The 25704-nt window shown below is 47.4% G+C and overlaps 1 protein-coding gene across 4 annotated transcripts in view; it reads right to left on the bottom strand.

Moving 5' to 3' along the window:
• LTF (lactotransferrin) overlaps positions 1-24441 on the bottom strand; it is a 29418-nt gene extending 4977 nt beyond the window's left edge. The window contains exons 1-15 of one of the 4 annotated variants that reach the window (XM_011939239.1): positions 24104-24178; positions 19135-19171; positions 19008-19053; positions 15682-15790; positions 15188-15370; positions 14687-14834; positions 13691-13746; positions 9488-9666; positions 8853-9027; positions 7860-8014; positions 6303-6393; positions 5425-5478; positions 4274-4429; positions 2439-2580; positions 487-554 (exon numbers count right to left, since the gene is read on the bottom strand). In XM_011939239.1, the coding sequence (XP_011794629.1) occupies positions 487-554; positions 2439-2580; positions 4274-4429; positions 5425-5478; positions 6303-6393; positions 7860-8014; positions 8853-9027; positions 9488-9666; positions 13691-13746; positions 14687-14834; positions 15188-15370; positions 15682-15790; positions 19008-19053; positions 19135-19171; positions 24104-24146 (1642 nt within the window). In that variant the 5' untranslated portion in view covers positions 24147-24178. Of the gene's footprint in view, positions 1-486; positions 555-2438; positions 2581-4273; positions 4430-5424; positions 5479-6302; positions 6394-7859; positions 8015-8852; positions 9028-9487; positions 9667-13690; positions 13747-14686; positions 14835-15187; positions 15371-15681; positions 15791-19007; positions 19172-22729; positions 22958-24103 lie in introns of those variants that run through there. The other 3 variants (XM_011939237.1, XM_011939238.1, XM_011939240.1) reach the window with 3 other exon arrangements.
• Between the last annotated feature and the right edge of the window lie 1263 nt (positions 24442-25704).

Here is a 25704-nt window from a genome sequence, read left to right as displayed (position 1 = left end):
AACTCCCAAGGAGTCTCCAGACCAAGGCTCATATGGGGATGAATGAAGGCCTCTACTTCCTTTTTCATAAAGGGAGCCTTCATTTGCATGTGTTCACCCAGTTTTGCAGCATCATCCACAGTTTCCAACAGGCATGCATGATCTCATGCATGAGGGCAGACAGTGTTTCTGTGGTTGACTAGACGAAGCCAGGGAGACATTTGCTACTGAGCATGGCTAGTATCTGTGTGTGTGTGTGAGTGTATGTGCGTGCATGTGTGTGTGTGTGTGTGAGAGAGAGAGTGTGTGTATGAATTTGGTTTCAAAATCCATATGACACCTACAGATGTTATCATGTTGTCTATTGAGATAAAGAATTTTGGAGTTCTTTTAATCAAAAATCTGGAAAACGTTATAAAACCTTCCCAAAGGCAAACCTGAACACTAAGATGTGTTGTGATGCCAAAGACTCTGCTCTGAAGGAGAAAAGGAAACACTTTCACCTACCATCAGTGTTCTGCAAGACAGTGACATCTTTTACAAACGCAACATCTCCAGCATTCTCGGCCAGGCACCTAAAATGTTCCAGAAAATATACACATAATTACAGAAGAGAAACTAGTAGGGCTTTCATAAATATTTGTAATATGCATTCCAAAAACTGAAATACAGAAGTACACATCTAAAAGACAACTATTTCTAGGAATTTACTGTTTACAATGGCAGATTGAGCACAGGTTTACCTGTCCTCCTTTTAAAACCCTACATAAAAGACATTACAAAACCAAGAAAGCTAAAAGATATGCAATCCAGGAAACAGGCAATCTAACATGAAGACAAAGGGAAGCACCAGAATAATGGTCAACAGGACCCCCAGGACCACAGATGTGCAGGTGGCCCGCAAAGCAACCAATCCAAACTGCAGCAAGAAGATGGACACATTCCGGAGCAGCACTTCCAAGTAAATGATGAAACTGTGATAGCAACCAGTGTGTGTGTGTGTGTGTGTGTGTGTGTGTGTGTGTGTGTGTATGTTGTTAGGAGATTTACATTACTGGCAGAGAGTTTTGGGATGAAGTAGTGTTTTTTTTTTTCAAGGGCAGAAAATTAAGCAAATAAGAAAAGACACCTATGAACTCCAGAGTAAACAAAAAGTTTGTACAGTAAGGGAAATATAATAGGAGAATAACGCTTACACAGTCATAAGTACTGAATATGACATTAGCATGTTGGGTGCTGAAGAGTTGAAGTTTGTGGTTGTGGGGTGGAAGAGGTGCCGGGGGCAGTGTGAGAGGCTAGATCTTCTTCTATAGTACAGAGTCAGCAGAAAGTTAAAAATTAAGAACCAGCATTATAAGGATCATAGAAATAAAGGGGTAAGACACTGGTTTCAGCATCTAATTATTTTTCTATAAATTTCCCCAATCTAGATTCTAGATAGAATTTAAACAAAAGACAAGGAATTTTCTTCCAGTATAAATAGGAATATTAAAATGTGGGTGTTTCCAGTGAACTAATACCTTGCTGCAGGTCTGAAAAAAAAAGAGGAGCACACGATTCTTTCGGGCTCTTATGAGACGTGTGTTCAGCATTTCTGAGTAGAATCACATTTCCATTTGCAAATCCTTAGACCCTTAAAGATATTTTTATACATTCACAAAACTTTTTTTTTTGTTTTGGGTTTTTTATGAGCCACTCAGAGTACAGCAAAAGCCACTTTTATGTCATTTCATCACTGGAACAAGGCGGTTGAATTTCTATTAAAAAGTTCAAAGACACCCTCAGACACGTGACGCCATCTGGTGGTGAAATGTACTCTTGGCAAATGGAGGAAAAGGAACCCGGGAAGATCCTCTCTGCGCCCTTCACACTGGTAAATCGTGCCCCTGAGAAGCAACGCCCGGATGAATGGCGCTGTAAAACGTGGGGTGTGGTTACAAATCATGAAGTGGTTATAATTTGTGAATTCTGAAAACTTGTTTTTTGGCTTATTTTTCACTTGGTTACTGGAGAATAACACTGCAATTCTGCGATCTCTTTGCCATTTCCAAGGCCAAAGTCAGAGAAAAGGGGAAACCTACAACATGATGGCAACCTAGGTGAGAAGAGAGGGGACGGCGACGAGAAAGAGAATTCTCCCCTACAAATGGAACCGTAGAAAGCACTTAGGACACCACACTCCACCCATCGGATTTTCAGGACGAGGCTATTGAGGCCTACTGCTGTTGATCTTGGCTCAAAGCCACAGGGAGAAGCACTGTGGAGCTGAGGTGAGACAGCCCTGGTGCCAGCCTCCACTCTCTCGGGCGGTGGGTGTGGTGGGGACAGCCCTCACTGGGGCCACCCATGAGCCCCCACCCTGCTGTGACAGGTCACATCTGGCCCCTTAGAACTGCAGTGCCGACATGCTGAGGGATGAGGTGAGGCCCCATCCTGATGGAGCTCAGTCACAGACTCACCGGAAAGCCCCATTGTAGCCGTAGTATCTCTCATTGCTGTTGGGCACGCACTTATTCTCACCCTGCTCATTGCCAATACACAGAGCACAGAGATTAGATCTCGGGTCAGCCCCAGGGGCACAGCTTTGACTGAAGTATTCATCTGGAGAGAAGGAACACGGAGAGTCAGCTCTTCCAACCTGAGTCCACACAAACGGCCTTTACCTAACAGCTGATGCAGACTGGTTTCCGTTCATTAGACTTCCCAAGACAGCAGTCTGGATAGAACACACTCACCATCACAAAGCGACATGTTGTCACCAACACAGGACCCAGCAGAAAAGCTTCATTCAGACTGTAGGCACTGACAGACTCCCAACTAAGTCTGGGGATGACAGCTGTGGCTGCCTGGAGGGTCCCATCATCACAGCCTCTTGCTGGGGACTCAGCTCATGACCGTGGTGGCCGTGTGCATCAGAGCCTGCGAGTTGCCTAGTCCAGGGTCTGATTTTGTTTTCATCAGTAACGGAAACCCTGCTTTGTATCTGGGTGCCTGGCCCTTTGGTATAAAGACTAGACTTATCAGACTCCCTGGGGCTCTTATGGATATATGGGTAGCTACTGGCCAGTGAAATGTCAGCAGGAGAGTTGGGTGCCAGCTTCTTAGAAACATCTTTGAAAGACAATTGGTACATGCCTTTTGCCCTCTCTTCTCTTTTTTCATCCTGCACACGGAATGCAGAAGCAGGGACTGGATTTACAGATGCAATGTAGGCCATGAGGTAACCTTGAGCACAGAAGCCATACAAATGGCAGAGTAGCCAGATGATTAAAGCCCAGGTTCCAGACACCACGTTGTCTTAATACCTGCCCTAGGCAAACCACCTCTGGACTACATGACACAGAAATTAACTTCTGTCTTGTTTAAGCCTCTACTATTTCAGGAGTTTTCTGTTCCTTGCAGCTGAACCTGATCTGAATTCACTCATTGTATGATTTAACCCAAGAAAGAATAAACAAAGGTGACAAGAAAGCTCTGCCCCACTGAGCAAATGTCACCCATTATCAGACTCCCACGACCCCTGCTGCTGGAAGAACCACACTATGTGTCAACCTCCGGAAAAGTTGGGGGTTCCCACCCCATCCTGGCAGTTTCCCTACAGCTCAGAGGCTACCATGGAGCTGGTGAGGAGCAAAGCCACGTGAAAGCGTGTCCCAGTCAGGATCAAAACCCATGCAGTGGAGCTCCTGCTCTAGGAGACGCCCATACAAGAGGGGAGTCTCACTGAGGATGTGCTACACACCACGCTACAGGGCCCGCAGCAGGCAGGGCATGGCTTATGCTGACTAAGATGAGTGCGGGGTGTGGTGGGGAGAGAAAACTCCAGAAGCAGGTGGAGCCAGACTCTTGAGGTCTTATTCAGGCTCCTTTGCTGTGTAGAGTAAGCAGTCAGTTTTGCTTAGTAACAAGAGTCACCTTTCATGAGGCAGGCAGACACATTTCCCCAAGCTAAGAAGCCAGAGTTTAAGAGGAATTTAGGTCTGGAGCTCCAAGAGCCAAAAACCATTTCTACATCTTGGAGCTTGCATTTATTCTTAGGGTGCAGCGAAATAGGCAGATATTCCGATCTTTAATCTTGGGGTAGGGTGAGTGTGCACGGGAAGTGCTGTGCAGGGAAACCCCCAGTGCACTCACGCCTCCAGGGGGCAGCCACAGGGGGAATTTCCTTATGCCGGAAGAGGCCTGCAGGCCACTATCAGCCTGCAAATCCCTCCCTTCCCTTTGCTAAGGTTCCACAGCACAATGTGCCTACCCCCCAGGGTGGCCCACCCACCGCACCTTTGGGACTCCTTACCAAATTTGCAGGAGCCCGTCTGGTTGAAGAGCAGACCTATGGGGATGTTCCAGCCTGCAGTCCTGTCCACGGCGGTGTGGCAAGACTTCTTGCCTTTCAGAGAGTTCCACGTAAGGCCAGGGTCTGAACTCCTAACCACCGCCACAGCAAGATATCCTGGCATAACAGATGACAGAAAAACAAGCCTTAACCTCCAGGAGGCCCGGCATATGGATTCCAGTGGAGCTGTCTGCAGCCCAGGCCAAAACAGGCCACGAAGCATCACCAGGCAATGATTCCCACAAAGAACTGGCCTTTTCAGGTAGACCGAGAAAGCATAAGCTGCTGCCTTATGTTAAGGCGAGATTGATCTGAGCTATGAAATAAAACAGTAAGAAAAGCTGATTCTTTTAGTGATTACAGGGGACTGTCTTCAACCAGCCACACAATGTCCCTGAGTTACAAACCAGCAACGCGTCTCTCAGTGTAAGCTTCTAAAGCAACAAACACTATAAACAACAAGAGTGACCCCAACAGTACATAAATCACCAACCACAGTGTGCATCAGGCAAGAGCACCAACATCCAGCCGAGTAACTGCTGTGTGGGTGCAGGGGCGCATTTCTCCAGGGACTGCCCTGAGGTGAGTCTGAACCAGCCCTGTACCGGTTGAACTCAACATGGTTGCCATTGTCCTCCTGAAAGAATGCATCTGACAGACACCCACCAAGGGCAAGTCTCTTCTGAAACTGACCAAGCACCAGTTCTGGTGGGCAGGGGGAGTGGTGCACAGAGCACTGGATTTGACACGAGGGACCCTGGGTCAAGACCAAGGTCTACCACAGTATTACCTGTGGCTGTGAGTGAGATCCTGGGCACTTGGGGTCTGTCAGTGCCACTGTTTCCTCATCCCCATGAAGTGGGGGAAGTAGCACTCCCTAGTCCATGACCAGGACACAATGAGGGACGATATGGATGTTCTTTGCCAAGTGTGAAGGTCAATATAAACATTCATTGGAACTATTCCTCTGTGAATTATTTGCACCCTTAAAATTATGGCTCCTAGAAGCCCTCTAGGGCTGCAATTCTTTCTATTTTTTACAGTTCCTGCCACTTCCTCTTCCAGCAACAAGAACTTATCATTGACCCTGAAAGTGGCTAATGCCAACTCACCTTCCACAGGTCTATCCACACAGTTAGGATCAGGGTCACTGCTTTGTTGGGGTTCTGAAAGAATAAAGACAAGCAAGACATCATTATCCATTCAGATGTAGTGAGAAGCCACAAACTTTTAAATCCCAATGATGCAGAATCAAATCCAAACTGACAGTCCCAGCAGTTCCATGCAGGAAAAATGTGTCTATATGTTCACCAAAAGACATGGCACAGAGATTCACAGCAGCACTATTCACAACAGCCACCAACTGGAAACTACTCAAATGCCCATTCACACTCAAATGACTGAATAATCACAGTAGACTCACACAGTGACGAGACTGAACAGTCTGCAACTACACGCTTAGGTGGATGAAATGCATAAAGATGAGCAAGAGAAACCAGACCAAATAAAACACACACACATGCTGTGCAACTCCTTTAACGTGAAGTTTAAAACATAGACAAACTTAGACCTGCGCCCTCAGAAGTCAGGAGAGAGGCTTCCCTTGTAGGAGTAAGGGGGCGGGGGACAGGAGGACACAGGGGGCTTCTGAAACTTGCGCAGTGTTTGATCTGGGCCTGAGTGCATGGACTGTATAGTGTGTGAAGTGTAATGAGTTGTACATTTATGTGCACTTTTCTGTTTGTATGTTGTAATTCACTAAGATCTTCTGAAAAATTAAGAAGATAAAACCAATCTGTCCCTTGTTAGTTCTCAACACAATAGGCCTTTGTGGATAACAAGGCCCCTTTCCCTTCTTCTTTCCCTGATTCTCCCTTTTGAATGTATCTGTCCATCATAACGTTTCACCTGCATTCACCGAATGGGATTACTCATTGCCCCACTCCCATGACCCAGAGGGAATATACCAGAGAATGCTAACTCTACTTACTGTAGTTCTCTGCCAGGACAGGCACCAAACCACATTTGCCTGCAGTGTACACATATCCTCCATCCAAACTCATGGCATCAGCTTCTCCTTTCTGCAAAGACAGAGCAGATCTCCAGCACCACAGCGAGGCTGCATCTCATCCTGCCTGTCTATACAGCTGTCTGAGAGAATGGTTTTCTGTCAGGTGACCAGTGAAACAGCAGAAAGAGATGGATTGCTCAAACCAAGCACCCAGAGGGAACACCATGTGCACCTCTAATTTTCTCGCAGCCCTGCTTGCTTTCTGGGCTGACAATTCAACTGGAAAGACCAGGCACAGCTTGCACTAATCCTCTGTTCTGTGAGCAAAACCTTTTCTGTGCCCCTAGCACTTTGGGGACACCCTCCTGGAGCAGTCTCACTCACTGAGGACACAGATGGGAAGAGCTGGCTTCATCTAATCTGAACTCATTGCACTCCAAGCGCTACACAGAAGTTGTCCAACACAGAAGCTGAAGCCGTCATATTGGCCCACCACCAGAACGAACAAGTCTAGACTACAACACAGGGTCATGGACTCATCAGGAGTACGAAATGCCCTCTTTGGCCCAGTAATACTTTTTACAACTATATTAAAAATAGAGATGCGGACAAAGATCTCTACTCAAGAATGCTCACCACAGGGTTATTGATAATAGCAAAGTAAGAGACAAAGAGGAATGGGGGCATGACTAAACTGAGCCATATTCACATAAAAGATACCCTGGAAGCATGTTTAAAAAATGTTTTTGTCTGAGTGCTATGGCTCACACCTGTAATCCCAGCACATTGGGAGGCTGAAGCAGGAAGATTGCTTGAGCCCAGGAGTTCGAGACGAGCCTGGGCAACAAAGTGAGACTCTGTAGCTGTAATAATAATAATAATAATAATAATAATGCAGGCATGGTGGCGTGTGCCTGTAGCCTCAGCTACTTGGGAGGCTGAGATGGGAGGATCACTTGAGCCCAAGAGTTCCAGGCTGGAGTGAACTGTGGTAGTACCACTGCACTCCAGCCTGGGTGACAGATCAAGAATCTGTCTCTTTAAAAAAAAAAAATTAATGTTTTCTAAGAGTAAACATTCATGTGGAAGAATGTCCATTATATGCTGTTTAGTGAAAAGGGCTTAAAAACGACATAACTGAAACACTTCATTATTATTGCATGCATATCTGTAGAGACACAGAGAAATACCGGAATGGAGAATTAGCCAGATTTTAACCATGTCTGTCCCTCTGTGTGAGACCACAGGTGGTTTGGGGGGTTTGTTGTTGTTTTGTTTTAACATCATACCTTTCCATATTTTCCAAATTCTTTACAATAATCCTGAGTTGTTCTTGTAATCAGAGGAGTGGGAAACCCACAGTAAACTGCTTTTTGAACCTAAAACGGTGCATGCCCCTGAGCACACCTCTCCAGGTGTCCCTGCCTCATCTGGGTCCCTGTGACCTCTTTGACTGCTGACTTCACTTTAAGCAGATGCTCAGGCCCTGGGTCTTCCACAGGGCCAGCCGCCCACCCCTGGGACGGAGCCCCCTACCAGCACCAGGGCGATGCAGTCATCCGTAGTGGAGGCCGAGGAGCAGTTCACATTGCCTTTGCTCAGGGCACTCCACTGGTTACACTTGTGCAGCTCCTGCTCACCCACTGCACACCACACGACTCGCGCACGCCGGGCAGCCACCTCCTCCTCACCTGCCAGAGGGAAGACCGCAGGTTGGCCAGGCAACCTGAACCTTGCCAGGTTGTCCAACCTCCCAAGAGCCAGGGTCCTGCCCAGACCCCCCTGGGACAGGAGCTACAGTAGATGTGTGGACGTGTGGATCCATGCCCTCTCCTCCTCCACTTCTCAGCTCCAAGCCCCTTCTTCAGGCCCACAGAGCTCCCTGTGTTTCCCGTTTCTGTTCCTTTGGAGAAGTTCCCTGGATTCTAATCTATTCATTAATCTTTAGTGTCGGGAGGTGCTTATTGTGTCTGTCTCTAAGGATAAAAGCTCCATGACCCAGAGACCAGTGACAGCCCCAAGAGATGGCCTAGGGGACCTTGAGCCCAGCCCTGACTTCCCCTAATACCTGCAATCACCACCAATAACTACAGTGCAGCCTCTGGGTTCCCCCAGACTCCCACTCCCAGCCCCCCATCAGAGGAGGAGCCGTAGCTGAGTTCCCCCACCATGGTGTCCCCAACTAAGTTCAAGGCCTGGGCCTGGGAAGTGGGGGTGTTCTACCAGACCTCCGGATTCATCCAGAAGGGGTCCTGGCTCTCTTGGTTCATATTCATGTTTCTCACTTAATAGGAGGCAAATTGATTCTTCTGCCAAGCCTGGGGAGCCTGGTGTCCACTGATCGGGTGGCCAGACTATTCTCTTAGAGACACCTGACCTAATTCACAGAAGACACCCACACCTGCATCAGACCTCCACGATGACCCCACAGTGGCTGGGAAAAGCAGTGACTGCCACAAAGCAGGGCCACCTGCTGGGAAGTAGAAGACCACACCAGGCGGCCCTCAGGACTCTCCTGGGCTCACTCACTTTCCCTCAAGTTCTGGATGGCAGTCAAGTAGCCGGAGCCAAGGTACAGCCCAGAATCTATCCTCGGGGGGACCCTTGAAAACCCGATGGCGGAGTCCTTGAACAGCAGATCCTTCTGCCCTCTCGGGGAACCAAAGAGCTGGAACACTGGTGACTTGTCCTTTCCAAACTTCTCCTAATTAAGAAAAAATAGAATTATGGTGTCAATGGTAAATATGGAGGAAACAAAAAAGATGTTAAAAAAGAGTATCTGGAGCTTTGGGATCATCCTAACTGAGAGCAGGAGCCTCAGTTGCGACCCTCCTGCAGAGGGACTCGTGCCATCCCGGAGACCCAGCAGCTATGGCTCATTCTTTGAAGAGCTGCTGAGGTTCAAGCACCTTAGGGCCCTGAGAAGATTGCATCGACCACCCCCTGCTTCTGCTCCCATCATAAGACGCTGTCAGTCAGCGTGGCAGAGGAGTTTCATTGGTTCTGCTGTCCAGAGTACAGCCTGGGCAAGCAGCCCAATGCATTAGTGTGCTATCCTGCAGCAAGGCTACAGGACTTCTAGAGTGGCAGAAGTCAGGGAAGTAAGGGACCTTGCCCCCCGCCCCCAAATCCAAGCAAGTGGGGAGGACTGTGGGTGAAGATACCTGTGCCTGGCGGAGAAGCTCCCAGATGGCGTCCTCCATGCTATTCACACTTCGTGCCACAACGGCATGAGAAGGGACCCGCGCCAGGTGGCACTCCTTGAACTTGTCCACTGGCTTCCGAGTATTGTCTGGGCAGAGCAGCTCATAATTGTCCCTTTCAGCCGGGTCTGACAGGTCCTCTGCAGGGAAGGGGAGGTGGGAGGGAGCCTAGATGAGCCAACTCCAGCAGTAACCACGAACTGTAGTTCTCCTTCTCCCCACAGAATTTTGAGTTTGGGGAGACATCTTGCACAACTGACAAAACTGAGGGTCAGAAAGGCAGGAATTTGCTCCAGAACACTCAGAAAGGTAAAGGTAGTGCCCCCAAAAGCCTCAGGGGGCAGCTGAAGTGTGATCCTCCTCCTAAATCACTTAGGGCGCCCTGGGGTTCCCCTGCAGGTCAGAAAGAACGAACCAGATCCGTCTACCAGATCCGTCTGTTTCTGCAGCATCTCTGCCTGGAAAAGTCACTTTGTAGAGACAAGCCCAGGGGGCCACCAAGGGTTACTCCCTTACCCACATCTCAGGGAAGAATAAAAATGACAAAAATGTTGATAAGGCAGGAAATAAGGCAGGAAGGTGAGTCACTTTCCAACACTGAGTATATCAAAAGAAGGGAAAGAATGGTTTTGTGAGTGAGTTCAGGCAAATGTGGAATATCATACATAAATTGCTTCAGAATGTGTAAAGTGATAAAAAACTTGTCCGAGTCATTTTATGAGATTAGTACAACCTTGATGTCAAAATTAGAGAAAGTACAGGAGGGAAGAATTAAAGGTTTATTTTACTTACGAACATAAATGCAAAAATTATAAATAACGAATTAGCTAACTCAGTCTCACAGAGTATTTAAAAAACTAACAGATTGGGATGAAGACTTATCAGTTTATTCTATTAACAAAAGAATGGCTGAACATCAAAAAATAAAAACTAAAGTAATCTGCATTTAATGGAAGAAAACCATGAGATCATCTTCATCTCAATAGATGCAGAAGGACTGTTTATGTGTTCAACATCTATTTGTGTGTGTGTGTGTATGTTTTTTTTCAGTCTCAGAAAAATAGTAATGGATAGAACTGGTAACCTTTTTGTTAGTTTGTTTATTTGTTTGTTTGAAGACTGAGTATCACTCTGTTGCCCCGCCTGGAATGCAGTGGTGCAATCTCAGCTCACTGCAGCCTCCATCTCCTGGAGTCAAGAGATTCTCCTGCTTCAGCCTCCCGGGTAGCTGGGATTACAAGCCCACGCCACCATGCCTAGCTAATTTTTGTATTTTTAGTAAAGATGAGGTTTCATCATGTTGGCCAGGCTGGTCTCGAACTCCTGACCCCATGTGATCCACTCACCTCAGTCTCCCAAAGTGCTAGGATTACAGGGGTGAGACACCACGCCGGGCCCTAAGTTATTGACTTGATAAATGCCATTAATCAAAATATCTACAGCAAAAATCTTATTAAAAGAAGAAAATTTAGACATTCACCACAAAATCAGGAACAAGGCAAGGATGCCCACTATTACAATGCCAACACAATTCTACATAACTGGATCACACAATTTACAAAAGAAATGGGAGATATAAACACTGGAAGGAAAAAGACAAACTCTTTTTTAAAAAGATGATATAATTATCTACAAAAAAACCAACAAAACTAATAGAAACTACTACAACTAAAAAGGGAGTTCAGAGGAGTAACAAGTTATAAGAGCAACCTACAAAAATCTGATGTTATCCTCATTAATAATAACCAAATAGAAACCAATATGGACTGTAAGATGTTACAATAACAACTAAAACCGTTAAGTAGCTTATAATTAGCCTCCCACAAAGACACATCAGACCCATAAAGGAAAAAGTTTAGTTCTATCAAAGAAGCTAAAAAGAGGTGTGATCAAATGGGGGAAATTTAGCATCACCATGGACTGGACAACTTAATGTTATAAATATGCTGATTTTTCATGGAACAATTTAAATTCAATACAATTCCAATCAAAATTTCCAGAAATTCAAAAAATAATTCTGAAGCTTTAGCTCAGTATATTTGAAAAGGAATAATAAAGTGAGGGGGAGAAGGAGGTCTCTCTCATTCTCTCTCTCTTCCTCTCACTGGCGCTCTCTCTCTCTCTCTCTCTCTTCTCTCCACCAGATAGTAAGACCCATCGTAAGTCACAATATCAAAAGCAGAAAAAATGCAAACACACCAATGAAACAAAATAGCTCAGAAACTGGTCCACTCTGCCGGGCGCGGTGGCTCAAGCCTGTAATCCCAGCACTTTGGGAGGCCGAGACGGGTGGATCACGAGGTCAGGAGATTGAGACCATCCTGGCTAACACAGTGAAACCCCGTCTCTACTAAAAAATACAAAAAACAAGCCGGGCGAGGTGGCGGGCGCCTGTAGTCCCAGCTACTTGGGAGGCTGAGGCAGGAGAATGGCATGAACCCGGGAGGCGGAGCTTGCAGTGAGCTGAGATCTGGCCACTGCACTCCAGCCTGGGCGACAGAGCAAGACTCCGTCTCAGGAAAAAAAAAAAAAAAGAAAAGAAACTGGTCCACTCAGATATATACAAACTTGGTGTAGAACTGGCTTCACATATCAGTAGAAAAAAGATAATTTTATATACTTTTTATTGTAAGGAAAATTGCCTCACTGTAAAGGGGATAAAATGCAAAAGCCAAATCCATTATCTGATTTTCTATGTAGAGCACATATACATAGATGAGGGAGGGGATCTTCAAATCTTATTGTAGGAAATAATTATGATTTGGGTGTGAAGAAGGACATCTTTGAAAGACCTCAAAACTACAAACCAACAGGGCGAGGCTTGTGGATTTGACCTTATCAATATCAAGGATTCGTGATCAACAAAGACTACCGTTGTCAGATTTTTGACTGAGAAAAGATTTTACTAAAGTTTAAAATCAGCAATGGTTTGATACCTAGATAGAGGGAACTTCTGTCCTTGAATCAAAATCATGCAGAAACAAGATGTGAAATTCAATTTAAAAAGTAGTCAAATGTCACAAAATAAGAAAGGGAAGCCCAAACTGCTAGCAAATAGGTTGAGATGATCAAACTCACCAGATGTCAGAGAAATGAAAATTAAAATCAACAACGAACTATCTATTGCATTACAACCATCATTCGGACAAAACTATGAAAGTCAAAAAACACTTCTAAGTGAAGTTATGAGGAAATTAGAACACTTGCAGGCTGTCCTTCTAGACAGCACCCTAGCAATACTGGGTGCATGTGGGATCTGTCTCTGGCGGCCCTGGGTGCATGTGGAGGCCTGGTTCTGGTGGCCTCTGATGAATGCAGGGTCTGTCTCTGATGGTCCTGGGTGAATGTGGGTGTTGTCTCTTTCTCTGGTAGTCCTTGGTGGATGTGGGGTGTGTCTCTGATGGTCCTGGGTGAATGTGGATATCTGTTGCTTTCTCTGGCGGTCCTTGGTGGAATATGGTAGCTCTGCCTCTGTCTCTATTGGTCTTGCATGGAATGTAGTGGGCTTATGTCCACTGGTCCTGGGTGCAGTGTGTTCAGCCTCTACATACTCATCAACTGTGCTTTAGTATAGGTCCAGGAGGGACACTGCAGGAAGGAACGCAGGTGAAGGTATCAGTCATGTGGCTACATGTGGTAGAGGAAAAGAGAGCACAACCTCTGTCCATCACTATGGTGACACAGAACTAAAATGTGGACTTCTTCCATTGGAATAGTTATTCCAATGGAACACTGCTCAACTGTTAGGACCCCTGAGCTAGACACGTATACAACAATAGCGATAAACCTCTAAAACAAAATGCTGAGCAGAAAACCCAAGCAGCAGGGTTCCTAACGCTTGCTAAAACCTCTGTTTTAGAACTCAGAAACCAGAAACACAAACCAGCACAGTCTGTTCTGCACAAGCACATACGTCTTGGAGGACGCATTGCCAAGCACCTTGGCGTGGGTGTCTATGAGGGGAAGAGAAAGGCAGTGGGCACAGGGGGTTTAAAGAAACGTGACCGTTTAAAATATGAAAGCTCATAAAATCACAGCTGTGCCCCGTAGGAATCTTGAAAATGGTCTGCCATGAACTTCGGAATCTAATTAGCTCAAAGGTCAGAGTCATGATCAGGTAAGATAAAAGGGGGCAGTACCCACAGCTCATTACCCTGCTCTTACCAAACACTGTGCTCTCTCTGATAAAAGCCACGTCTCCAGCCCCCTCCCTCAGACACCTGTGAAAAGAGAAAGCATCAGGGGTAAGCACGGGCAGCCCCTCCCCGGCCCCTCCCTGTGGAACAGCAACCCTGGCACTCAGCACCTGTGGGTTTCCACTCCCTGTGGGGCAGGGCTCTGAGGCTTTGGGGCATCCCCCCAGCTGGGAAGGTAGGGGCTCCCTCCAGGTGGATCCTGAAGAAGGGCTCAGGTGCTGTCCAGAGGCCCCCATCTTCTGCTTTGAGGGCTAAGAGGACAAAACTTTTTTTCTATATACAAGAGAGTTTGAAGCCTCTACCCAAGAGGGTAAAGGCTTAGCATCCCTGTTCATCTGACTCTTTCCCTCAGGACTGAGTGTGCAGGTGTGCCCTGGCCAGTGGGGAAGCGCAGAGGCCTCCCTTTGCAAAAACACCTAGCACCAGCAGACAGAATGGGAAAAGGGGGAGCTCAGCCTCTGCGTGGGGGCAGAGAGGATGGGGGCGAATCAGGCATTGCTCACTGTCCTTCAGCTGTGGAGAGAGGTCCAGGTGGGTAGAAGGACATCAGCCTGGACACTGCAGCCATCCTGCCCAACCAGGAGCCAGGACTGCATATCTCATGACAAGATGCCTTCAGTCCTGCTGTGGTTAGGGAGGGGGCAGAAATTAGTATGAGGAACCCAGGACAACATGGGAGCCAAGTTGGATTCAGGGCTCTCTGAGGTGACAGGAGGGCCCGCAGCCACAGTGACTGCCCATGGGGCTGGTGAGAGGTGGGGGGCAAGGGTGGGCCCGGAAGCCTGGAGGGGAACACACACTGGGCAGGCCTGCACTCTTTTTGGACACACAGCAGTAGGAGAACCAGACCTCCTCTCTGGTCCCCGAGAGCAGGCTGGGCTTTGTGTGGGGCCAGAGAAAAAGCCTCCCGGCCTGAAGCCACGGGACACTTGGCCACTGAAGAGAAGGGGACAGGGTCACTCACTTGAAGGCACCAGAGTAGCCAAAGTATGGTTCCTGGGAGGAGAAGGCACATTTGTTTTCCCCTGTTCCCGCACACAGGCGACACAGGTTGGGGAACTGTTCTTCATCTGCACCGGGAACACAGCTGGCTGAGAAGAACCTGGCCACAGCTGTTAAACACAGAGAAGTGGACCACAGAGTGTGAGCCAGTCCTGGCCACAGGGGGTTACACCTCCCATCCTGAGGTCCCCGTGGGCAGGGCTCCTTCCTCCACCCCTGCAGGAGAGCCTCTGTCCTGGGGCTGGGAGCTCGAGACATGCCCCTCTGCCGACAGCAGACTCAGCTGTGCCTCCCAAGGGCTGCTGGAGTAACAGATCCTGCCGGCAGGATGTTACGAGCCGACCAGTCTCACCCCCACCTTGATTCATCCCACACTTTCACCTGCATGATCTGCGTGGTCTGTGCTTACAACTGGAGTAGAGCCCCCTGCCTGAGATCACTCACTATCCCCCAACCATCTTACCTGCCTCAATGGGCTCAGGTGGACCCATCCAGTTCAAGAATGGACGAAGTATCCCTATAGGGACATTCCACCCAGCGGTCCTGCGAAGGCCTGTGTGGCAGGACTTCAGACCTTGTAGTTCGTTCAGCTGAAAGCGGCCGCCCTTCTTCACCACAGCCACGGCATAATAGTGGGTTCGTGGCTCTGCAAAGGGGCAGATGGAATTGAAAGCTCTTAGCCTGAACAAGAGGGACAAAAACAACCCACCCTGAAAAGTCTCCGGTGGGAAGGGGGAACGCTATGCTGCAGTTTCCTCGCAGCTCACGTGTGTCCTCCTGTCATGGGTCAGCATCAGGAGAAACAGCCTTCATCTGGCCCAGAGCCCAGCGACTCCATTCCCTGCATGTGTGATGTGACCGAGACTCCACCTGCACATGTTCCCCAACTCCCAATCCACAGAGCTCAGGGCACAGGCTGGGCCCACTATGGCATCTGGGACCCGAGGCAGAACTCACCTCCTTCAGTCCCATAGACTTCCGCTGCTACAGGTCGCAGTTTGTAGGGGTCCAGTCCTGCTTCGTACATCAAACCACCATCAAGGGTCACAGCATCGGCCTTGTTTGTCTGAAAGTAAAGAGGCCAGACCGGCTTCAGCAGAAAACTCACCCAAACCTGGCAAGTGGGACTTCAGGACTCAGAAAGGCTCCATGGCTGGAAGGGTCGTCAAAGGGGTCCGCTTTCCATCACATCCACTCACTTCCTATGAGAGATGGTGAGAGCCAAGGACTCCTGTTTTGGGACAGTGAGCACCAGCTCTCTAACTCCTGAGTCCAGCGCCTGCCCTCTTTCTCCTCTGCCTGCCTATGTCACTCTCCTGATCACACCCTTCACAGTCATCTACATTTGAAGTTTTTTGTTCTAGATGCTTTCTATTTTTGCTCTATATTCATTTAAGTTCTGTTTTATTGGATAGAAAATATGGTTATTAAGAGATCCTAAAATTATCCTAAGAAACCATGTTCCTCCATTTCTGCACATTGCTTCCCACATGATTACGTATTTCTTTGGTTTGCAATGTGGGATAGATCAGCGGTCCCCAACTTTTTTGCCATCAACGACCAGTTTCAGGGAATGTAATTTTTCCACAGACAGATGGGGAATGGTTTTGGGATGAAACTGTTCCACCTCAGATCATCAGGCATTGGATTCTCACAGGCAGTGCAACCCAGATCCCTCGCATGCTCAGTTCTCAATAGGGTTCACACTCCTATGAGAATCTAATGCCGCCGCTGATCTGACAGGAGGTGGAGCTCAGGCAGTCAGGCTCACTAGCTGGCCTCTTCCCTGCTCTGAGTCCTAGTTCCTAGCAGGCCATCAACCAGTATGAGTCCACAGCCAGGTGGTGGGGACCCCCGAGACACATCATATTTTGTGGACTGCTTATTCATCTAAAACTAGATACATTTTCTAATTTCTGCAGAGCCTTTATTGATTTTGTTGACAGCATAATGTTTTCTCATAATGTGGGTGTTCTATCATGTATTGAATAATTTCCCCCAATATTTAGCACTTGGGTTTATTTCTAACTGTTGCCTGTGAAGATTGTATTTTCATGAATATCTTTGTCCTCAGAATTTTCCTTGTGACCACTTGTGTCCTTGGGTAGGCACGTGAGGGTGGAATCCCCCAGATGAGGAGCACGTTTCTCTCCATGACTCTGGCTGCTGTTGCCTTCCTGCTTCCAGAAGACTTATAATACCAGCTCAGAATGGCACTGCCCGTGAGGACCAGCTTCACTCTCGAATCACCAGCAGGGCAGACTATCACTCGTTAGCTGTTATCACTATAGAAATTTGAGTACTAACAAATTGCTCAGGTCTGATTAGTAAGGGGAACATCTCACAACTATTTTTTATTAATCATGAATTCCCTCTTACTAGTAACTCTGTTCATAACATTTTTCTTCTATGATTTTACATTTTTTCCAATTTGAGTTATTCTTTTATTTATTTTTTTCAAGATGGAGTCACCCAGGCTGGAGTGCAGTGGTGCCATCTCAGCTCACCACAACCTCCACCTCCCAAGTTAAAGCGATTCTCTTGCCTCAGCCTCCCGAGTAGCTGGGACTACAGCAGTGTGCCACCATGCCCAGCTCATTTATTTTTTTTTTTTGTATTTTCAGTACAGACAGGGTTTCACCATCTTAGCCAGGATGGTCTTGATCTCCTGACCTCGTGATCCACCTGCCTTGGCCTCCCAAAGTGCTAGGATTACAGGCATGAGCCACTGCGCCGGGCCTTGAGTTATTCTTTTATAGAGTGTAAATAGTAATCATGTGTCAGAGCTGGTGCATATTCTTTCATTCCGGTGCTTTCTAAATTTTTTATTTAAATATTTTCTATGGGCTATGAATTACATTTTCCGTATTTTAGAATGTCTGTTTGTTTCATGATTTAGTTCATCATTTAAAAGATTTCTATTTCCTCTACAGTTCTGCTAGTTAACCTGCCCCCTAGTTTTTCAATCATACAAGTTTTATTTTTAACCATTTAATCTATCTCAATTTTATTTGCATGAATGGTATGTAGTACCGCTTTCAAATAGGGATCTTATTTTCTGAGATCAGACGAGATCAGATGCATTCAGGGTGGTATGGCCGTAGACGGGATCTTATTTTAAAAGGCAGATTTTGTGGCTTCTTTCACATATATTCAGATTGAGTAGGTTAGAATAGAGCCTAGGAATCTGCATTTTAAACAAGCAAGAGATGTGGTGCTGGTTTTTTGGTTTTGTTTTTGTTTTTTGAGATGGAGTCTCGCTCTTGTCGCCCAGGCTGGACTGCAATGGCATGATCTTGGCTCACTGCCACCTCCCGCTCCCAGATTCAAGTGATTCACCTGCCTCAGCCTTGTAAGTAGCTGGGATTACAGGCATGTGCCACCACACCCAGCTAATTGTATTTTTAGTAGAGATGGGGTTTTGCCATGTTGGCCAGGCTGGTTTTGAACTACTGACCTCAGTTTATCCTCCCACCTTGGCCTCCCAAAGTGCTGAAATTACAGGCATGAGCCACTGCACCCAGCCGCTGGTACTGTTTGTATGCAGGTAATAGTTGTAAAATAATAGCCTAAAACATTGATTAAACTAGATTTTTCCCTAAGTACTATTCTAATAACTCCATTGTATTTATAAGATAATCCTATGAAGTTGCCTTGGGAACTTTTACGTAAATTATCCACTCTGCTTGAGTTGAGTACACATGATTGTGGCACATGGTAGGTACACAGAATGTATTTGTTGAATGAATGAGTAAAAATTATTTCAGTAGATCTTGCATCTCAAAAAATAAAAGGAATCATAAATCATATACAAGTCATGATACCCTTTTCTCTCTCTCTGAAAGTGTCTTGGACAAGAGTCTTTCTAATGCCCAGCACCCTGGCAGGCCCTGCCCCAGGCATGTGATATGGCAATGTGACCAGGACAAGCTTCTTTCTCACAGGGTTTAGAGGTCATGACTCTTTTGGAGGATTTCCCTCTCTGGGTAACCTTGCTTTTTGCCGATCCTATGTATTCATCAAACACAAGTGCTTACATTTCATTTTGGAACAGTTGTTATTAACAGTTTATGTGGAGGCCCCAGGTTCCTCACACGTGGTCTCTTAAGTTCCTTTCTTTCTGCTCTGAAAATAGCAGGGATCCCTGTGAGAGAGGACAGCTCCCAACTTAGTTGCCCAAAAGGTGAAGCAGAAGAAGTAAGGAGATCCCATGTTCTATGTTTTTCCATTTCTCTCTCCCTTCCATTCAGCTTCGTCCCAACCAACACCCGGCACTGACTCACCGCAATGGCCTGGATACAGTTGGTGGGGGAGGCTCTCTTTATGCAGCTGACAGGAGGGCCACGCACTCTTCTCAGATTCCTTTGCCATTGGGAGCATTTTGTGGCCTCGGGTTGGGATACAGTGCACCATCGAACACTCCTCCTACGGGCAGCCAGACACAGTCCTGGGAGAGAGGGGCCAAGAAGTAAGGATTCAACCACTGACTGAGGCAGTGACCACTGCACCCTCTGATGCAAGTTTTCCAGACTCCTCCCTTTCTCTCAGCTGCCCTCCTTCCCTCTCCGTTTCATGGCTACGTCCAGCCATTCTCCACAAGTGGAGGCATCTTGATGGACTAACAGGATCTCTGCATTGGCTAGAGGTCTGTGGTTCTCAATAAATTAAAGGAGAAAGCCCCTCTAGATTATTTTTATTCCTATGACTTTGACATGTTTCCTACCACTTAAAAAATGATGGTGACCCCTCAAATCAGTTATGGAATTCTTCTACCAGCTTTGGCAACTTTGAACCTGGAAGGCAAGCAGGAAAGGAGTCATTGCTCCTGTTTTACTGATGTGGAAACTGGCTCCTAAGGAGGCTGAGTGACTCGCCACTCAGCAGTGCAGAGCCCAGCTGAGAATCCAGGTCTCTCTAGACTGTTTTGTCCGTAAATGTCTTCCCAGGGAACGCCAACAGAACAAGGGAAAATATACCTGACTTGGTTAGTAGCTGAGGTAAATGGTAAGTCAATGTCAATGGGGACAAATCGGTTGGTTGGTGTGCCTAAGCTACCATCATTCACTCTGTACAGAAAGACTGGTTCTCCTGTTGAGCCTGCTTTTGTTGCTCAAATACTGGTTCTTCTGTTGAGCCTGCTTTTGTTGCTCAAATCCATGCTATTAGGGAGGAAGATGCATTGAATTTACTCCCCTGGTTGCCTGATAAAAGGCATCTACAAAAAACCTGCAATGAACATTATACTAAAATAATGAAAGACTGACTGCTTTCCACCTAAGATCAGGAGTGATGAGAGAGTGTCCACTCTCACCTCTTCTATTTAACAGTACTAGAGAATCTAGTCACAGCAATAAGGCAAGAAAAGAAATGAAAGACACCCATATTGGAAAGAAAGAAGTAAAACTGACTTTATTTTCAGATAACATGATCTTCTATGTAGAAAATACTGAAGAATCTACAAAGTACTATTAGAATTAACAAACAAGTACAGTCAGGCCACAGGATATAAGATCAATATACAAAAATTGATCATATTTTTGCATATAGCATAGAACAATCTAAAAATGAAATTAAGAACATAATGCTAGATAGTATAACATCAAAAAGGATTTAATACTTGATGGGTAAATGATAAAAACAGACATTTTACCAAAGAAGATATATGAACGGACAATAAGCACATGAAAAGGTGCTCAATATCATTAGTCAAAAACTGCAAATTGAAAATGCAAGGAAATATCATTTCATACCCACTAAACAGGTTATAATAGCTAAAACAGACAATGACACGTATCAGTGAGAATGTAGAGGAGTGGAAACCCTCATACGTTGCTGAGAATGTAAAATGGTGCAGCCACTTTGTAAAACAGGTTGGCAGCTTCTCAAAATGTGAAGCACAGAGTTCCAATAGGACCCAGCAATTGCACTTCTAGGCATATAGCCAAAAAAAAATTATAAAAACCTATCGTACATAAAGGCTTGTGCATGAATATTCATAGTAGTGTTATTCAGAACAGTGGAACACTGGAAACAACCTAAATGTCCAATAACTGGTGAATGTACATCCATTCAATGGAATACTACTCAGTAGTGAAAAGAACGACTAACATGCCCCACAACATGAATGAGCCTCTCTTATGCTCAGTGAAAGAAGTCAGACACAAGAGACCACATACTGTATGATTCCATTTGTATGAAATGTCCAGAAAAGGCAAATTTATAGAGATAAGAAAATAGATTAGTGGTTGTCTGATGCTGGGGTAGAAATAAGGATTAACTATAAACAGACATGAGGGACCTTTACTGGAGGGGATAAAAGTGTTCTAAAATGGATTTATGGTGATGGTTGCACCACTTGGTAAGGTTACTAAAACTCATTGAATTGTACGCAAATAGGTGATTTTTTTTATGATATATAAAATATACCTCAGTAAAGCTGTTACCAAAAACAAAAACAAACAAACAAACAAACAAACAAACAAAACACGGTTGTAAAAGCCCTCTGCTCTTTGGATGTGTTATGGGGTAGAATGTTCAGCCTCTGCTGCCTCCTATTTCTGAGCCACCCATGGCCCTTGGGTGGGCAAGAGGCCTGTAACTCCCAAGCTGAGTCTGCAGGGGTTTGGGGACACCCAGCTGCTCCCATTCACTCACCCTCATCCCAGGGAAATCCCAGGGGATATAATCTTGCCTTGGAAGCCCTTATGGAACTATCCTACACTGAGAATTAACCCAATCAGATGCAGCCATTTGTGACCCAGTAAGCTTTAACTGGATACCTGCTGTATACACAGCACTGTGTGTCACACAAGGAATGTGTAAGTGGACAGGACCAGATTTCACTTCTCACTGGAGAGGCAAAAATCCAAAAGAAGGAAGCTAAGAATGGTGAATGTTTTAAAAGAGAACAAATACCAACTAATGGAGACATACGTGTCTGTATTGTGAGTTCTGCCAACATCTCTGTTCTCCAGGGGAGGGAACTGTGGCTTTAACTAGTTATGTGGCTTGTGGAAGTTCCCATAGCTAATAAGTAAGTGTTGGATCTAGGACTTGAACCTAAGCAGTCAGGCACTAAACTCCCCTATTCTTACCACTGGGCTAGCCTACCTATTTAGGTTGGCAAAGTTAGAGAGAGGTTGGAGATGGGGTTAGAAAAGGGTCTGGGTCAGATCATGGAAAGTCTCCAATGCTGATCCAGGAAGGTCTTATTCAGGATGCAGTGAAGCTGTGACTCATGGGAAAGGCTGGAGACTGGAGCTCTCCCTAGGGCAGGGGTAGAGTGAACTGAGACCTGGGACCTGAGAACAGGCAGAGAAGCTGTGGCCAAGGAAGGCACCAGGAAATGGCTGGTCTGAGTGGAGAGGGGGGACAGCACTGAGAACAGAGAAGGGGGCAGGGATAGGGAGGTGGTATCAGAAATCACCTTGGTAATGGGTGGGTTCTGGGGATGAAGCGAGAGAGCAAAATTGAAGACCATGCCTCAAGCTTGAGGTGGGGGCTGAGCAATGATGGGAACCTGTAGGCAGAGTTCATTTCTTCTCCTAAGAGGAGCTGAACCAGGGTGACTAAAGGACCACTGAGCGCCCTACCAGAATTCCCAGTTCCTAGCCCCGCAAACACCAGGTGAAGTCTCCACGCTCTTACCTCCCAGCTCTGGAGCTGTGTGACTCCCTGAAGCAGGTCTGGGTCTGGCCCCTCCAAAATCCTCAACCCAGCACTTGTATTCAGTGTCAGGCACTCAAATGCTGCCCACCGGACCTGGCTGGACTCTGACTAAAGCTTACATTCTGGGCAGACATGCAGTGCCCTGGCCTTGAAGGCAGGGGCCAGGACAGGAGTTACTCTCCCCACCTACCCACACAGCTCATGATAGGGCCCAGGCAGACTGCTCAGACTGATGGGAAACCTCAGGAGTGCCTCCCAGCCCATGGCTCCGGGGGCTAAGCAGACAGACTCCTCCATCCACTGCTCACATGGCTTAGATCCAGCTGGTCCCACCCACCCAACTTCTGTCAGCCTGGACACCCATGGGGAGCAGGGCAGGAATCCCATAGGGCAACTGCCACCCTTTCCTCAGGAAGGACAAGGCTTTCAATGGCACTTTGAGGTGCAAGCCACCATCCCAACTGACTACAGGATTCAAACTTCAGACCTTAGTAGGCACCCAAACAACCAAAGATCCAAATGAATATGAAACCCAGTGGTGCAACTCTGAGCCAGAATCCTGGACCACAGCCCATGACCACTTCCAGGAAGGCAAGGCTTCCTTCCTCTCCTGCCCCTCCCAGGTGGCCCTAACCCTGTGCAACAGGCCACTTGCCAGGGAGCTTGAGGGGAAGAGAACAGTTGGGTCCTGGCCAGTCCCAATCTGTCTTAGAGACGAGAAGGATGACCAACACCCATGGGCAGGAATTTGGAGCAGGAGACCAGAAGGGCAGGCACAAGGATGGGTTCGGGCTCCCACTGCTGCTTTCTATCCACCTCCACCACTTCCATCCAGGAAGCTCCCCGCCTTAGGTAGATGCCATAAGACAAGTGAAGGCTGCACTGGGCTGGGAGGTGTGACACCTGGGCTTTCACGATGCCCCTTCCCACTGCCTAGGTCCTGATGCCCATCACAGCCCTTTCTGCTGAGGCCTGGGACCTTCCCCTCCCGGCACCGCAGGGAGCTCCACACTCACTAATGTGCAGCGCTGGAGAGTGCCCACTGAGCACCCGAGAAATTACTTTGGTTATGGAACTAACAATTGTTTCCTTCCTTCTACTCTTCCTTTCTGTTCGGCTCACATTTCCCTCTCAAACTCTCTGACACAGGGTTCCATCAGGAGCACTGCACCCCTTCGCACCCCTCCCCACCCCTCTGCCACGGAAGGTGCATGAATGCCCCATCTCCTGCTCACAACCCTGCGGACCCATGGTTAGGCCGTTTCTTTAAGCCAAGAAACTAAGTCTCATAAAGGCTCTGTCTGGCTGGGGTCTCACGGCAGGAGCTAGGATCTGAACCAGGTCCTTGAGCTAGTCATTCACCCTCTCTGAGCCTAATTTTCCTCCCAGGTAAAAAGCGTATCACAGTACAATGGGGACCAAATCCATAGGGGGGACACAAAGGGACAGTTGCCTGGGAGGCCTTTTGAGAAGCTTTGCGCAGAGCTAGGCGTGTCCCGACCCGGTTTAGAGGAGCCCAGATCCTGTTCCTCCCCAGGTGGGAAAGAGACTGGCCCCGCGTCTGGGCCGTCTCCCGGCTGCAGACGCAGGGACCGCGGGGCTCAGAGACCCCGCGCCCAGCCAACCGGACACAGGGACCAAAGCGCCTAGCAGACAGGGCGCAGGAGAGGCCCATCAGGCGGCACGCGAGCCCACAGGCACCTGCACTCACCGAGGGTCCCGAGGAACAGCAGGGCGAGGAAGGCAAGCTTCATGTTTGAAGTCCGGAGGCGACTTGGCAAACGAAGGCTCTGCCACCTGCGCCTGCCCTGCGCCCCTTTATTCAGGGCTTTGCCCCGCCCTGTTGCCCAATAGACACCCCTTCCCTCCCCACTCCCCGCGGCCAGGTCTACTTGTTCCTTGAAGATCCAGGCTCCTCCAAAAAGCCCTGAGGCGGGGCAGGACTCCACACAGAGCCGGGAGAGGAAAGCCAGCCTGCACCTCACCTATCCTGGTTCTGCCTGGCTACTGCAATGTTCTTTCTCACTAGTCTGCAAGTCCCTAGGAGTCACAGCCCCCTGAGCCTTGCCCCAGCTCTGGTCTCAGTGCCTTCTAGAGGGTAGGACACAGAGCAGAGGGTCTTTACTGGAAGATCGCCTTGACCTGTGAGACTGCTGTCTTCTTCAGCAGATGACCTTGAAGGTGCTTAGGAGCCAGTTAGGGCAGGTGGGTTTGCTTTCACCTTGGCTCAGCAGTGAGCCCTGTGTTGAAAAGATGACCCAACCGCCCCCAGCAGCAGCCTAGGGACAGCTGACAGAGAAAATAGAGGCTGCCCAGAGTCTCAGGCAAGCTGCCCAGGGGGTGTCTCCCTGCCCTGCTGAGACCCACAGTACAGCTCCCAGAAAACAGACAGGGACCTCAGAGGGGAATGGCCACCACCCAAGGCTGGCTCCAAGTTCTTATTTGCCAACAAGAAAGATGCCCTATGGCTAGGATGCCCTACCATTTGTTTCTCTCTTTTTTTTTTTTCTCCACCTCCTCCTCCTTCTTTTTTGGTGTTGATAGTATTCAGTAGGAAACGGTAACCTCATTTTAACAATTGCCATAAATGTCAGATTTTCAAATTCAAAAGCTAGAATACTGCTTTTAAGAATACATCTCATAAACACAGTCCCATGACACACAACAGCCCAGGTACAAATGTCTCCAGGACACCACTGCATGCTATTAATCAGTTGGAAGCAAACTAAACATCCATCTCTGGGGCAGTGTCACACACAGCCTGGTGCCCGTGGGACACGTTGGGGGCCTCAGAAAGAACATCCTGTGTGTATGGATGTGAACTTAGCCCAAGAGTAACTGGGCAGGGCGCAGTGGCTCATGCCTGTAATCCCAGCATTTTAGGAGGCCAAGATGGGAGGATTGCTTGAGCCCAGGAGTTCAAGACTAGCCTGGGCAACATAGGGAAACCCCCATCTCTACAAAAAATACAACAATTAGACCGGCATGGTGGTGTGTACCTGTGGTCCCAGCTACTTGGGAGGCTAAAGTGGGAGGACCATTTGAGCCTGGGAGATGGAGGTGGCAGTGAGCCATGATCGTGTCACTGCACTCCAGCCTGGGCAACAGAGTAAGACTCTGTAACCCCCACCAAAAAAAAAAAAAAAAAAAGAGGTAACTAAGTGAAGAAAAAAGGTACCAACAGTGAGGGAAATAATAAGTCACCTGAACACCTTTCTTGGCAGGTGAGCCTGGCCAATATGTGACTCTGAAATCTGCTTATTCTGAAAAGCTGGTCTTGACTCTGCGTAGACTACTTGGTACTAAAAAGCA

Source organism: Colobus angolensis, unplaced genomic scaffold, assembly GCF_000951035.1.
Source record: "Colobus angolensis palliatus isolate OR3802 unplaced genomic scaffold, Cang.pa_1.0 Scaffold18, whole genome shotgun sequence".
NCBI classification, from domain to species: domain Eukaryota; kingdom Metazoa; phylum Chordata; class Mammalia; order Primates; family Cercopithecidae; genus Colobus; species Colobus angolensis.
The sequence above is the reverse complement of the archived record's forward strand: the minus strand, read 5'-3'. Positions and strand labels throughout refer to the sequence as shown.